This window comes from Drosophila eugracilis, unplaced genomic scaffold (assembly GCF_018153835.1).
Source record: "Drosophila eugracilis isolate 14026-0451.02 unplaced genomic scaffold, ASM1815383v1 contig_2065, whole genome shotgun sequence".
Lineage (NCBI taxonomy): Eukaryota > Metazoa > Arthropoda > Insecta > Diptera > Drosophilidae > Drosophila > Drosophila eugracilis.
The window spans coordinates 226,541-241,895 of record NW_024572939.1 but is presented as its reverse complement, the minus strand read 5'-3'; the positions used below and the strand labels follow the sequence as shown (position 1 = coordinate 241,895).

General features: G+C 42.9%; 6 protein-coding genes and 1 pseudogene across 6 annotated transcripts; 2 read left to right on the top strand and 5 right to left on the bottom strand.

Annotated features, from left to right (window-relative positions):
• Positions 1-884: 884 nt before the first annotated feature.
• Positions 885-1,375, bottom strand: LOC108103399 (histone H2A). Its single transcript, XM_017208856.2, has one exon. The coding sequence runs from the start codon at positions 1,323-1,325 to the stop codon at positions 951-953; it is 375 nt and encodes a 124-aa protein (XP_017064345.1). The 5' UTR covers positions 1,326-1,375; the 3' UTR covers positions 885-950.
• Positions 1,376-1,494: 119 nt separating this feature from the next.
• LOC108103412 (histone H2B) lies at positions 1,495-1,966 on the top strand. The gene has a single exon (XM_017208870.2). It carries the CDS (start codon positions 1,549-1,551, stop codon positions 1,918-1,920), a length of 372 nt encoding a protein of 123 aa, XP_017064359.2. The 5' UTR covers positions 1,495-1,548; the 3' UTR covers positions 1,921-1,966.
• A 339-nt stretch (positions 1,967-2,305) lies between these two features.
• LOC108103411 (histone H1-like) lies at positions 2,306-3,196 on the bottom strand. Its single transcript, XM_041817887.1, has one exon. It carries the CDS (start codon positions 3,147-3,149, stop codon positions 2,472-2,474), a length of 678 nt encoding a protein of 225 aa, XP_041673821.1. The 5' UTR covers positions 3,150-3,196; the 3' UTR covers positions 2,306-2,471.
• A 1,269-nt stretch (positions 3,197-4,465) lies between these two features.
• On the bottom strand, positions 4,466-5,005 carry LOC108103398 (histone H3). The gene has a single exon (XM_017208855.2). It carries the CDS (start codon positions 4,934-4,936, stop codon positions 4,526-4,528), a length of 411 nt encoding a protein of 136 aa, XP_017064344.1. The 5' UTR covers positions 4,937-5,005; the 3' UTR covers positions 4,466-4,525.
• A 153-nt stretch (positions 5,006-5,158) lies between these two features.
• LOC108103372 (histone H4) lies at positions 5,159-5,577 on the top strand. The gene has a single exon (XM_017208819.2). It carries the CDS (start codon positions 5,219-5,221, stop codon positions 5,528-5,530), a length of 312 nt encoding a protein of 103 aa, XP_017064308.2. The 5' UTR covers positions 5,159-5,218; the 3' UTR covers positions 5,531-5,577.
• A 414-nt stretch (positions 5,578-5,991) lies between these two features.
• LOC121529881 lies at positions 5,992-6,470 on the bottom strand (annotated as a pseudogene).
• Positions 6,471-7,411: 941 nt separating this feature from the next.
• Positions 7,412-11,297, bottom strand: LOC108103373 (bromodomain-containing protein 2-like). The gene is made up of 2 exons (XM_017208820.1): positions 10,776-11,297; positions 7,412-7,468 (listed from the first exon to the last, which is right to left on the bottom strand). Exons 1-2 carry the CDS (start codon positions 11,295-11,297, stop codon positions 7,412-7,414), a joined length of 579 nt encoding a protein of 192 aa, XP_017064309.1.
• Positions 11,298-15,355: the final 4,058 nt, after the last annotated feature.

The window sequence follows — 15,355 nt, the reverse complement described above, 5'->3', positions numbered from 1 at the left end:
GTTTCCGGTGATTTAGGTATAAATAAGGGAGCACAAAAAATTTACATTAGTTCCTTCAGCGACTCTCGTGCGGTGTGTTAATATTAAAGAAAAGTGAAATGATCGGTCGTGTGCAAGGAGGCAAGGTCTGGAAAAGGTGCCATGTCAATGCAAAGCGCTGCGAGATAATATCCAGGGCATAACGAATCCAGCCATCCTTGGGTCGTTTGGCCTGTCGGCAAGTGAAGCGTACTTGTTGGTCCCATTTTACGGGTAGAAACATGTGGCGTTCTGAAGGTGTTCTTGGAGACCCAAACATCCGAGATGCCGTCATTTCCACACCGAACACGCCAAGAGGGAAAAACTGTCGCAGCCATGATGCTGTGTACGCCCCGGAAGAGGCAAGGCCGCACACCGGGTATCGGCTTCGGCGGTTAAAAAATTAGCAAAGACTTGTGCTTCTCCATTCAGCAAACGTATTGTCCTTTCAGGACTACCAATTCCATTTTCCAATAGATACAAATTTTCAAAAAGATTTTACTTCGTTTCTTTGGCGTCTTCTGGGAACTATGAATGTAGATAGTTATTATACGAGAGTATTAGAATAAATAATTTATGCCGACCGTTTGGTCGCGTAATTCAAGTAGAAAAATTTCTTTTATATATCGTGCTCGCTCTCAACAATATATTTTGTACAGACTGTACTGTACGCCATTCAGACACCGGCTAAATGTATTAAGACAACAAAATTTTTTTTCCAGTTTGTGTCTGACCGCGTACTGCCTGCAGCAGCTGTCTGTTAAACCCCAAAACACAAAAGGTTTTGCATTTCCGATCTTAGGTAATTACTTATATTATACATATTCGAAAATCTTCATAATTCTTTGGTAAAAATATGGTCGTCCTGAAAAGGACGGTTGGGTTTATGTTTCTATGTACAAGTATATAGCTGGCTTCACTTATTTAAACGTTTAAGCCTTCTTCTCGGTCTTCTTGGGCAACAGAACTGCCTGGATATTGGGCAATACACCACCCTGGGCAATGGTAACGCCAGAGAGCAGCTTGTTCAACTCCTCGTCGTTGCGAATGGCAAGCTGCAGATGACGCGGAATAATCCTAGTCTTCTTGTTGTCACGGGCAGCATTGCCAGCCAACTCGAGAACCTCAGCGGCGAGATATTCCATCACGGCAGCCAGGTAAACTGGAGCTCCGGCACCAACACGCTCGGCATAGTTGCCCTTTCGGAGCAGACGGTGAATACGGCCCACTGGGAACTGAAGACCGGCACGGTTAGAGCGGGACTTTGCCTTTCCCTTCACTTTGCCACCTTTTCCACGACCAGACATTTTGCGTTATTTATTTCACTTAATTCACTTTAGACACTAAAAACGAATGCTGCTCGCCGGTCGGTAGCCACATATTTATACTTTTTCGTCTGCCTTCTGCGTTCAGTTAGGGGTGGGTGCCTTAGACCTGAAAAGTTTGCTCGAAAAAAAGTATAAGGTCTGGAAAGGAAAAATTTGTATTTTATAAGTGAATTGTGTTTGTGAAATCATAAGTGAAGTGAAAATGCCGCCAAAAACTAGTGGAAAGGCAGCCAAGAAGGCTGGTAAGGCTCAGAAGAACATTACCAAGACCGATAAGAAGAAGAAGCGCAAGAGGAAGGAGAGCTACGCCATCTACATTTACAAGGTCCTGAAGCAGGTCCATCCCGATACCGGCATTTCGTCGAAGGCGATGAGCATTATGAACAGCTTTGTGAATGATATCTTCGAACGTATTGCTGCCGAAGCGTCTCGCCTGGCTCACTACAATAAGCGCTCTACCATCACCAGTCGGGAAATCCAAACGGCTGTTCGTCTGCTCCTACCCGGAGAGCTGGCCAAGCACGCCGTCAGTGAGGGAACCAAGGCTGTCACCAAGTACACCAGCTCTAAATAATTTCCTCAACGCGGATGCGGAGAAAGATCCAAAACGGCCCTTTTCAGGGCCACAATATATTATACCAAAGAAACAACATTTTCAATATACTATTTACCGTAACATTTTAAAATATGGATTTTATGATAACTTTATTTGTATTTTTTAATTGGTTTTATAAAATTTTTATTTTATAATCCAATAGGAATTTTAAAAGAGATCAGTCGATTAGGCGTCAAATAGGCAATAGTGTCTCGAACTTATAAAGAATAATACGCTTGGCTACGTAGCGATGTCGTCGCATAAATGTAATTTGATTGGTCTCGTGTTGCCACTGCCAGCTTTACAAATTAAACGGATTTCAATTGAAAGTTTTTTTTTCTCTAGTTAACAAAATTTGTAGCCCTGAAAAGGGCTTGTTTAAACTAATTTCAGATTTCGAAATCTAAAATCAAGATTGCGAGTGTGTACCAGGGTACTCTTTCACAATTTACTTCTTGGCAGCCGTAGTTTTTGCTTTTGGCTTCTTAGCGGTAGCAGGAGCAGTTGGTTTTTTCACAACTTTTTTGGGCTTAGCTGACGCCGCTGGTTTGGCTTTTTGGTGCTTTGACCGCCTTCGGCTTCGCTGCGGTCGATTTGGCCTTTGTTGCTGTTGTCGCTGGCTTTGCCTTAACAGCTCCAGTTTTCTTGGCATCCTTGGCCTTTGCCTTTTCGGTTTTCTTCTTTTCGGCAGTCTTTTTGGTGGCCACCGACTTCTTAGGTTTGGGCTTCTTCTCAGCACCTCCGGCGGTAGCTTTCTTGGCGGTGGCTCCAGTTTTCTTTGTAGCTATCTTTTTGCTTTTCACTTTCTTTTCAGCAGACGCAACCTTCGGCTTGGGATCCTTTTTGGCCGAGGCTGACAGTTTGAATGACCCGGATGCTCCCTTTCCCTTTGTTTGAATCAGCTTTCCATTGACCACGGCTGATTTCAAGTACTTCTTGATGAATGGAGCCAGCTTCTGTGCATCACATTTGTAGGTGGCAGTGATATATTTCTTAATGGCCAGAAGTGATGAGCCGCCACGTTCTTTTAAATTCTTGATGGAAGCGTCCACCATTTGTTGAGTTGGCGGATGCGATGGCGGTGCAGCAGCCTTCTTGGCCTTTGTAGTAGCGGATCCAGATGATTTTTTGGTGGACACCTTCTTTTCAACTGGCGCTGGTGGGGCAGCCACCGGAGAAGCGGACGTTGCAGCAGCAGAATCAGACATTTCTTTCACTTAAACACACTTTTTTGTTTAGAAAACGGCGCGCGCGATTGATACCGACCTCCTTCGCTCGGATGAGAATCGAGGAGGAGAGCACTTAAACTATGGGTCTGCCATCAGTCATATACGCCGTTGATGTTTGCTTGAAGTGCAAACTTATTTTATTATTTTTAATGATTAAAATCATTATTTCAAACTATGTTTTTATATTTATACATTCTTAAATAATTCATTAAGACTTTGGCCGTTACAACATGTTAATATTTGATTCGGTTGATTTTTTATTGCTATAGGAATTTGAACATTGACATTTGTAACTTGTACAATTTATATAAAAATATATTTTAAAATAAGAAATCTCAAACATTTTCTACAAGTTAATATTAAATATTAATATTTAAACCTTTTACTATGAGAATTAGAATAAATGTTATCAGTTATCTTTCATTTTGGTATTTTAAAGTTGCTTTCAAGTTGACTCTTGGCTACATAAAAAGTTGGCTTTCAGGTTATATTCGGCAATAGTTTTCGTACCGTAAAAAAATAAAAATATTTAAAAATTGTATATTTTTTTGCTAATTGCTTGCTTAAATTATCCATCTGCATTCGTTTATTAAAATTGTTAGTCATGTTTCGTTATAGTTTGTCCAAAATATGCTAATTTGTGTCCCATATGTAAGCAGCGATGAAGTCGCTCTGAAGTCTACATCAATAAAAAAATAGAAAATATGTATTTTTAATTATTTTTATTGATTAAATTAATAAATAATGAGTTTATAAACGCTGGTGATTTGTTTCGAGAATGGTTTTAACATTATTTCGATTTTTTAATGTTGGTTGAAAATGGTCATGTTTGTCCCATACAGCCTTCCCCCTTTCAAATATGCCAATATACTTTGTAGTCTTGTGGCATTTTTTTATAAACCAAATAGTAAAATTCAGAAATTTGTTTATTCCATCTTATTGTATTTTGACTTCTTGTCGAATATTAAAAACGGTCATAGTTGCACTGAAGCTAAAATTCATGAAAAATATGTGATAAACATTTTTGAATAATTGGTTTTATTTCATAAATAATGATTTTATCGATGTATCTCAATTATTTTTAAATGTTTTTAACATTTGTTCAACTTATTACTGGTGATTGAAAATCATTATCCCTGACCTACAAAACATTCTCTCGTATAATAGTGATTTATGTTCACTGTCCCCATCCTTGACCCGAATAATTTTTTAAAAATTAAAATTAAGTTAACAATATAACATTTTTAGAAGCCGGTAGAAGAAAAATTTATCTCATTGAATGTAATTTGTGGTCCTGAAAAGGACCGATTTTTACAAAAGATGGCGCATTGGCCGTAAGTTGAAGCAGTCATAGCTTAAGCGCGCTCTCCACGAATTCGCCGGGCCAACTGGATGTCCTTCGGCATGATGGTGACACGCTTGGCATGAATGGCACACAAGTTGGTATCTTCAAAGAGGCCCACCAGATAGGCTTCGCTAGCTTCTTGCAGGGCCATCACAGCCGAGCTCTGGAATCGCAAGTCAGTCTTGAAATCCTGAGCAATTTCACGAACGAGGCGCTGGAAAGGCAGTTTGCGGATCAGCAGCTCGGTACTCTTCTGGTAGCGACGGATCTCACGCAGGGCCACGGTTCCGGGGCGATAGCGATGAGGCTTCTTCACGCCTCCGGTAGCTGGGGCGCTCTTGCGAGCAGCCTTGGTAGCCAGTTGTTTGCGTGGCGCTTTGCCACCAGTAGACTTGCGAGCGGTTTGCTTGGTACGAGCCATCGTCAATTTTATTTCTTGCTGCTGCACACTGTTCACTTCACGTTTAAAAACACAATAACCGACTGTCGATTCGGCTACCTACTTATATAGGAAAACGGCAGGGTTAAAAAGAGAGGGAAGCAGAGGCATCTCATTTGCCGACAGAAAAACGAGACGGAGATATCGTTCGGACTCGCTCGTGTTTCCGGTGATTTAGGTATAAATAAGGGAGCACAAAAAATTTTGGTATTAGTTCTTCAGTGACTTTCGTGCGGTGTGTTAATATTAAAGAAAAAGTGAAAAATGACTGGTCGTGGTAAAGGAGGCAAAGGTTTGGGAAAAGGTGGCGCCAAGCGTCATCGCAAAGTGCTGCGAGATAATATCCAGGGTATAACGAAGCCAGCTATCCGTCGTTTGGCTCGTCGTGGCGGGGTGAAGCGCATTTCTGGTCTCATTTACGAGGAAACACGTGGCGTTCTGAAGGTGTTCTTGGAGAACGTTATCCGAGATGCCGTCACTTACACCGAACACGCCAAGAGGAAAACTGTCACAGCCATGGATGTTGTGTACGCCCTGAAGAGGCAAGGCCGCACACTGTACGGCTTCGGCGGTTAAAAAAAATTAGTACGACTTGTACTTCATTCAGCAATCGGTCCTTTTCAGGACCACCAATTCATTTTCCAATAGATACAAATTTTCAAAAAGATTTTACTTCGTTTCTTTGGCGTCTTCTGGGAACTATGAATGTAGATAGTTATTATACGAGAGTATTAGAATAAATAATTTATGCCGACCGTTTGGTCGCGTAATTCAAGTAGAAAAATTTCTTTTATATATCGTGCTCGCTCTCAACAATATATTTTGTACAGACTGTACTGTACGCCATTCAGACACCGGCTAAATGTATTAAGACAACAAAATTTTTTTTCCAGTTTGTGTCTGACCGCGTACTGCCTGCAGCAGCTGTCTGTTAAACCCCAAAACACAAAAGGTTTTGCATTTCCGATCTTAGGTAATTACTTATATTATACATATTCGAAAATCTTCATAATTCTTTGGTAAAAATATGGTCGTCCTGAAAAGGACGGTTGGGTTTATGTTTCTATGTACAAGTATATAGCTGGCTTCACTTATTTAAACGTTTAAGCCTTCTTCTCGGTCTTCTTGGGCAACAGAACTGCCTGGATATTGGGCAATACACCACCCTGGGCAATGGTAACGCCAGAGAGCAGCTTGTTCAACTCCTCGTCGTTGCGAATGGCAAGCTGCAGATGACGCGGAATAATCCTAGTCTTCTTGTTGTCACGGGCAGCATTCCCCCCCCCCCCGGAACCCCCCCGGGGGGATATTCCATCACGGCAGCCAGGTAAACTGGAGCGCCGGCACCAACACGCTCGGCATAGTTGCCCTTTCGGAGCAGACGGTGAATACGGCCCACTGGGAACTGAAGACCGGCACGGTTAGAGCGGGACTTTGCCTTTCCCTTCACTTTGCCACCTTTTCCACGACCAGACATTTTGCGTTATTTATTTCACTTAATTCACTTTAGACACTAAAAACGAATGCTGCTCGTCAATTTCAATTTCAATTTTCAATTTTATTTATTGTCATAATTCAGAGGTTCAGAGTACATGGTAGTTCTATCCTAGTTGTAATACATGAGTGAGAAATTTCGTGATTACAGTTATTTAAAGGTTTAATATTTTAGCCTGGCGTTTACTGGGACTTCTCCTGGCATTAGAGTTTAAGGATATTTCGTTCATTTTGTACGTTTGTACATCGTTCGTCGTTAATCACATATTTAGTTTCTTTTGGTTGGATGTTCAGGAAAATGTTTCAATGAAAAAACCTGAGATCTTTATGATTTTCTTTTTTTTGTTGATTTATGAATAATACTAAGGCTTATCTTAATTCTAATTAAACTAAAGCTTAACTTAAGTCTATGGTATGGGGTGGTGTTATTTACAAGGTGGGTGGGTATATTTACAGGTGAGAAATAGGTTAATAATTGGTTTATTTGGTTTTTTAACGTTGGGTATTGAAGAGAAGGCTATCGTTTGGGTTGAGGGATCGGAACCTTCTGTTATAGAATATGACTTCTTTGTTTTGGTTATAGAGAATTCCAAGGCTTTCCAAGTGCCGTACGTTGTATGGTGTGGTTAGCTCTGTGGAGTGTATGTAAGGGATCTCATATTGTTCAATGTTATTTGTGGATATGAATTTTTCTAAGATTTTTAGATATTGCCTTTTGTATGGCGTATCCGGTGTGTTTTTTAAAGTTTAGTTTTTCATCATAAATAACACCCTGGTATTTCAAGGTATTTTTATTTTGTATTACCGTGTTGTTGTTTATATATAATTTTGGTGTAAAATTTTTTGCGCTTTTGTAGAGATTATAGCTTTTTGGTCCTTTGTAGATTGAACCTACTCATTTGTTGGCGTTTAGGTTCAGCTGCCACTTTTTGAAATATTCACAGAGCTTGTCTAAGTATTCGTTCATTTCTGTGTTGGCTCGGTGAGCGGATGCACCAGATCCCAGAAGAAGTATATCATCTGCGTATATGAGTATCTTTATACGGGTAGACAGGCTAGGATCTGGTGGTTCATACGAGGGCATATCTGCTAGATATATGTTGTATAGTATAGGCGCTAGAATAGACCCTTGTGGTACTCCTGCTGTTATATTTCTTATCAGTGAATTTTGTGTGTGATCTGGGTTTGTGACGCTGAACGTTCTGTCTGTAAGATAGCTCTGTATTAATTTGGTTAAATTGAGGTTAACACGATAAATGTTTTTCATTTTGTAAATTAATCCTTGAGTCCAGACAGTGTCGAATGCTTTTTCGAAATTTAGTGCACACGCTATGGTGGCACGTCTGCGATGAATGTTTTCAAAGATGAAAGCATTTGCAGACATTAGTGCATGGTTGAGCGACATTCCTTCCCGGAATCCATACTGTTCATCTTTTAGTATGTTGTGTGCTTGAGTATGCTTATTAATTTGTTTCATTATGACTTTTTCATACAACATGCTAATTGCTGATAGAATTGCTATGGGTCTATAACTGGTCAGGTGGGATGGGTTGGATCTTGGTTTTAAAATTGGTATTATTTTGCAGTGTTTCCAATACACAGGGAAGTATGAGCAGTTGGTACAATGGTTAAAAATTATGCTTAAGTGTCTTAGCAGGGGAAAGTTGAAGCATTTTAGATTAAAGTTGCTGGTGTTATCGTGACCCATACCTTTTTTATTGTTTTTGTATTTTAATATGTCTAAGAGTTCATCTGCGTTAGTGAATCCGAAATTTTCAAAACCTTCCCAATCACCGTCTGCTGTCTGGTGGTTATTGAATGTTATTAAGTTTTCTGTGGGCGTTGACATAAGTTCATTTACTGTGGCTTCAATTAAGGATTTATGATTTCTGTGTAGTATATTGTTAGTCATGTTTTCGTTTTGTTTATGTATTTGTTCAAAGGACCAGGCTAGAGCGTTAATTTTTCCAAAATCGGTGGTTAGTTCTGGGAAGGTTTTTCTGTCCACAGTTATGTCTATTGAGTTTTTTTCTATGTCGGTAAGGGTGAGGTTATGGTTGAGTTTTTGCTTTATGGGTACATTTGGATTAATGTTATCAATTGTTTTATAGCTGATTTTACTGGGGTTTATTGCTAGGAGCTTTTTTTTTGAGAGTCTTGTGTTGAATTCGATTTAGCTCTTTTTTTATTTTTGTGTTTAGTATAGTAATAGCATATTTGATAGTAACTTTTCCATCATTTGTAAGAGACGTGATTTTTTTAGGCAGTGTTCTTCTCAGAGTACGCTTATCTTTTAAAAGTTGTAGGCAGTGTTTGCTAAGTTCAATAGTAGTTTGGTTGGGTTTATTTGCTTTTATGACATATTTTGGAACCGCATCTGGGTCATCTATGGCTTTGTTAATGGCATCTGATAGGCACTGGATATGGGAGTCTATTTCTGATATGGTAATATTATTTTCATTGGGTATGCTTATTATGTTTTGTAGTATTGTATTGTTCCATAAAGGCGGGTTGATTTTTTTAAAGTTGTGAATTAATTTGTGTTCTTCGGTTATCAATTGGGCTTGTGCTACATTTATGTTTAATTGGATGCAGTAGTGGTCGGATGGGTAGTCTTTGATTACTTTACAATCGGAAAGTTGAGGTGGATAATGTAATGAGGTAGTTGTTGTGGTTATAAAAAAATTTATGGATGAATCAAGTTTATTGGGTCCATTAGGATGCGTTGGTTCTGATGATGCATGGATTATGAGTTCTATGTTTTGTTTTATCCAATTGTTTAGGGTTTTTCCGGCTTGGTTTATGTGTTTTGGGTTATAGAACGGTTTGTTCCATGATGGGTGTTTTGCGTTTAAGTCGCAACCGATAACGATTTCATTGTTATGTTGACCATTTTTTAGAAATTTTAGGATGTTATCAAGATCTTGTGCCTGAAGTGTGTGCTGAGGTCTTTTATAAAGGGAAGCAAAAATAATTTCTTTTTCATTGTTTTGTCCGTCTTTATGGGTTACTTTTATTGCGACAGCTTCTACGGAAATTAAGGGTTTTAGTGTTAGTTGGCTATATTTTAAACCGTTTTTAACGCATATAGCTACAGAGTTTCCAGGTTGGGTGGTAAATGTCTGGGTATTAGAATTTTGTCTTATGAGTTTATAATTTTTAAGAAGATCAGCGTTGTTAATTCTAAGTTTGTGTTCAGCAATCAGCATGATGTCAGGGCGGTGTTTATTAAGGAAAAGGTTTAGTTCGGTGCGCTTTCGTATCTGTCCGAGTCCGTTGACATTGAGAAACATAATTTTTAGAGGCATGGTTATTGAGCGATTTGAAGTATGAAGTCAAGAAGAATTTTCTTCTTTGTGTTCTGGTCTTGTTGTTGTGGATATTTATTTATGGTAGCACGCATAATGTCTATGCATTCGATAATTTCTTTTCCAAAAATTGCAAGTGTATCATTGTTAAGGTCCTCGAAGGTGATACTGGTGCAATTTTGTGTTTTGTTTGTATTGTGTTTTAGTACGTTATTCATGTGCTTTTTCAGAGCTGGGTTGGAGGTTTTAATTGTTGTTTCGTGCTCCTTTTCATGAGGTTTTTTAAATAGCGATGAGAAGCTTTGGCTTTGGTTTGGTTTGTATATAGCACTTTGTGGTATAGACTTTTGTAATATTCGGGTAACTTTTGTTTTTGGTTCGAATTTTCTTTGAGTTATTTTCTGCAACAATTCTGCTCTTTTGGGGCAGATTTTTGCGTTAGCTGTGTGTTCACCCTTGCAATTAACACATTGCGTTTTCATTGTTTGTTCATTATTTGATCCTTCTTCGGGTTTTTTTATTTTGCATTGCCCTGGGGCATGTGTGTTTATGCATTTAACACACCTGTAGGGCATGTTACAATTGCTAGCAACGTGTGAGAATCGCTGGCATCTTTTGCACTGCTTAATTGGGTTGGGATGGGGCTTGAAAGTTTCTATGTCAATTTTACAGTTAAGGAGGTATTTTATCTTAAAGATATTCTTAATTAGCTTTGATTTCTTAATCACTATGAGCCAGTGCTTGTTTTTGTATGGTTCGACGGAAGTGATTTCTAGCTCAGGTACAGACTCTTGAAGAGCGTTTTTTATATCGTTACAATCAAATGATGAGGGAGGTATTTTTTTTATAATTATATTATGGGGTTTAAGGTGCTTAGGAGTGTACGTAAAGAATAACATATTATTTTTTGTTAGTGTATTTTTGGTATGGATGAGATTATCCATAGTAAAAACTTTTATATGTATGACGTTTTTGTTTATGATATTTAGGTTAAATTTGCTGGTCATTATGGATCTTACTTTCTTAGCATTTTCGTTGTAAAGTACAATGATTGGAAGATTTTTGATCGTGTCACTGGAAGATGATCCGGTGGCTGTAGTTCCTGTTTTTGAGGTAGTTGTGTTGGTAGTTTTCTTTGGGGTCGATCCGGTGGTTGGCTTCGATGTCTTTGCCGGGCTTATTGGTTTTGGGCGCCTTACTGGTTCCAGTGTAGGGAACTCCAGGTCTTGATTGTTAGCCAGTTTTGAGTTGGTTGGAGGGGTTATCTTGTTCATTTGTCCTTCTGCTTTTGCAATTCGAAGCTCATCTTGGAGGTTTTTGATTAACTCCCTCTGAGTTTTAAGTTCTTCCATTAGTTGTTCAAGTGCCTCTTTTGAAATGCCGGCATCCGATGAAGGGGCTTCGTTATCTTCTTCTTCCTCCTCTTCTTCTTCTTCTCCATCGTCCGATTCGTAGGAATCTGATTCCTCAGTTGAAGAGTCGCATTCCTCTTCAGAGGAAGACTTGTGTTTGCGCTTGATGGATTCGTTTTCGAAATCCATGTTGTTCATTTCATTTATTTTCCAAAGCACGGGTTTTTTCTAGTTCGTATGCTGCTCTCGCAGCGTGCGACGTTGAAGGCTGTGCGTCATCAAGGAGTTGGTTTTTTGATGGCATTGCACTGGTGGTCGGTGGGTTTAGATTTGGCATGATTACTATTTTATAGGAATCAAGTCTTTGTTTTTTACATTTTTTACGTGTAGCAGCGTCGTTGATTTGGTTATTGGTATTGGGTACTACAAGTGTAGATTTTTTAGTGCAATTATTGATCTTTATTTGATCCACTTTGCTTGTTTATTTGTTTATTTGGGCAGCCACTATCTGTATTTCAGTTACTTTTCGTGTAACTTTTTGTTTCACAACACTGTGTGTGGTGTTCACTGTGTGTGTGTTCGGCACTGTGTTCGTGGTGGGCACTGTGTTTAGTTCACTTCAATCACTTGGCACCTTTTCCACGACCAGACATTTTGCGTTATTTATTTCACTTAATTCACTTTAGACACTAAAAACGAATGCTGCTCGCCGGTCGGTAGCCACATATTTATACTTTTTCGTCTGCCTTCTGCGTTCAGTTAGGGGTGGGTGCCTTAGACCTGAAAGGTTTGCTCGAAAAAAAGTATAAGGTCTGGAGAGGAAAAATTTTTATTTTGTTAGTTGTGAGGTAACCCTCACGCGGCCCCGCCGCCACCCACGTATAGAGAGCTAGGATTTAGGTTAATTTAAGGAATAGTTAAGACCTACGAAGGGCACTCAGATTTAAGTTAGTTTACACCCACGGAGGGCAATTAGACTTACGTTAGTTAAGATCCACAAAGGGCACTTGTACATATGATGACAACATCGCACCCGCAACACTACATCGCCCCGCAACACCACGCCCGCAACATCGCCCGCAACATCACCACGCCTTGGGCACATCGCGCTCACAGCGCAATCACAACCGGCAGAGCCAGCATCACAACCAGCAACATCACACCGGAAGAGCCAACCAACGCGCACGATCACACCACGTGACACCGGCGCAGTAAAGCTAGAGAGAAGAGGACGGCGACAGCTCGAACGAAGATAGCGAAAAGGGCGCTGCCGCGATCGACAGCAGTCGGTTTTGAGAGTCGAACGAGAAAAGTCGTAAATCACGGAAAAGGAGCAGCAGCTAGACGACCCCAGGAAAAACACGTGGCCAGGCGGACATGGAGTCCTCCACTGAGGAGTAAAACGGTTGAGCCGGCCAAGGGCCAATCCCAACCGTGGGATGCCAGCGGTGCGCGGGGGTAGGAGATATGTTTTAGAACTTAGGTAAGACTTTGTAAATAAAATGCCAGGAACATTACAAGAACCATTCGGCTCCCAATTATTCTCCCCAATCCCGGTCACTAGGAAAACGGGCGGAGAAGCGGTGATTAGGATCCTTACAGATGGCGCCCGAACAGGGACTACGCGGGATAATTTCACCCTTCATGGCGTAAAGAACCATTTAGGTCAAAATTCGAGGTTAGGGACGAAAGGATAGGGGAGTACGCACGTTTTGCAGCGGGGCGAAGCGGAGCAAGAGAGAGAGAGATAGAGGAAAGCGTAACCACGTAAGTCGCGGCCATCCGGGAATTGACCTCTCCAACGAACGTGAAGGAGCTTCGCCGATGTCTAGGTATAGCGTCTTGGTACCGGCGCTTCGTGCCGAACTTCGCGGGCGTGGTCGAGCCAAAGACCTCGCTCCTTAAAAAGGACCGGAAATGGGAATGGACGGAGAAGCAGGAGCAGGCGTTCCACCGGCAGAAGGATCTGGCCCCGGTGATTGCGTGCCCGGATTTTTAGGAGAAAGTCGTACTCCAGACGGACGCAAGTGACTATGGGGTTGGGGCCGTACTCACTCAGACCATAGATCAGCAGGAACGCGTAATCGCTTACGCTAGCCTCCGGCTAAATACCGCTGAACGCAACTACTCCGTAACGGAAAAGGAATGCCTTGCGATAGTGTGGGCCATCCGCAAGATGCGCTGCTACCTCGAAGGGTACCGTTTCGAGGTACTCACCGATCACCACTCGCTAAAGTGGTTGAACTCCATCGACAACCCCACGGGCAGGATCGCTCGGTGGGCATTGGATTTACAGCAGTTCCAATACGACGTGACCTACCGACGCGGAGTCGACATTACAACAGGCACAAGTACAAGACAGCGACTGTAAGTCGCCCAGAGGACGAGGAATATACCCCCTAGAAGCTATGCGTGGGTACTCACGACCGCGCAAAAGTGCTGACGGAACCCCCCACTGCTGGAAATCTGGGCGTGCGAGCACGCGAGTGGCCCAGAGGTACTACTGGCCAGGACTATTCCTAGAGGTAGCTAAATACGTGCGACGGTGCCCGAGCTGCCAAAAATTCAAGGTAAGCCAAGAAAAGCCGGCCGGGAAGATGTTCACGCGCCAGGTCGACGAACCTTTCCACGTGTTATGCACGGACTTCGTGGGACCACTTCCGTGTTCCAAGCAAGGGAACACTTTCCTACTGGTGTTCCTTGACGCGGTTCAGCAGAGGGTGGAACTTGTCCCCCTTCGAAGAGCCACCGTGCTGAGCCGTTCGGAGTCCCTCGGACTTTGGTCTGCGACAACGGGACCCAGTTCACCAGCAGAGACTTCCGGACATTTTGCAAGTCGCTGGGAATACAACTGCAGCATACCGCGCCTTACACGCCTCGCCAAAACCCTACGGAGAGGGTTGCACTGTGCTTGGGAGACGCACCGCAGAACACTTGGGATCAGCTTTTGCCGGAGATCTCACTCGCCGTGAACAGCAGTGTGTCGGACACAACGTGCTTCCCCTCCTTCCTGGTCCAAGGCCGTGAGCCACGGATACCAATCACGCTCTACGACGAAGTCACCCCGGGACGAGGAACACCCCTGATTTCCCCTGCGGAACGGAGTGAGCAGCTACACAACGTATTCAAAGTTGCCCGCGACAACGCCGAGCGTGCCACGGCCGAGCAGGGCAGGCACGACAACCTACAATGACGTGAGTGGAAACCAACACTAGGCTCGCTGGTTCTCACCCGCCGCCATGTACTGTCCAACGCAGCCAAGGGTTTCGCGGCCAAACTAGCCGCAAATTACGAGGGACCGTTCCGAGTGGTAAAGTTCCTCTCCCCTAACATAGTCAGGCTGCAAGATGCAGGAAGCCGCCGTCGCCGCACGGCAAGCATAAACCACCTCAAGCCCTACCATCAGGGCAGCGAGGATGACGACGACGACCACGACATGCCGGGGACACCAGAACCATCCGCATCCACACAGACCAGGAACCCAGAGCCACAGGGCATTTAGGAGAACAGGAGCTTAGAATACGCACTACATCTAGGCAGGCGACGTACCACAGGGAGTGGACGCTATTAACCCGCTTCCCACTCTCCTCAGGTCCCCATACAACGAAACACGGGAACCCATCACCGAGCGATCGCGTTCATCTCAGCAAAACGGTAAAGAAATTCAGTCTACAACAATGCCAGGAGAGCGGCACCGCCACCACAGAGAGACACAACGTCACCACCACCGGCACGGGCGTGACCGACATGTCGTCCGACACCACCCGGAAGAAAACGACGCCTCCGGTCCAACCGGGACAATGTCCGCCCGCGAGGAGCAACACATTGCACACATGGACACCACGGGCGCAGGACGCAACCCGGTCCCACGACCACGATCGGCCAACAGCGAGACACAATCTCCAACCATCAGTCCCGCGTGGTGCGGGGGACTCACGTTGGAAGAAACGATGGCCTCACACTTCGAGGCGGAAGGGGAGGGAGAGCTGGACGATTTTCAACTAGAGATCGAGTCGTTCCCACAGCATCAGCCGGAAGCCACTACGCCGAATCTCCGACACGGAAGTCCTGGAGCTGAGCTCGTGTGACGAATAGCAACGGGAGTGGACAGCTATCCTCATTTCAGACGAGGAGGAGAGCTGGCCGGAGAACAAAGTCCCACCGGGGACACCGGTTACGCGGGGACACCGGCTCGCCACCATCTTTTTTTTCTAGTTAACAAAATTTGTAGCCCTGAAAAGGGCTTG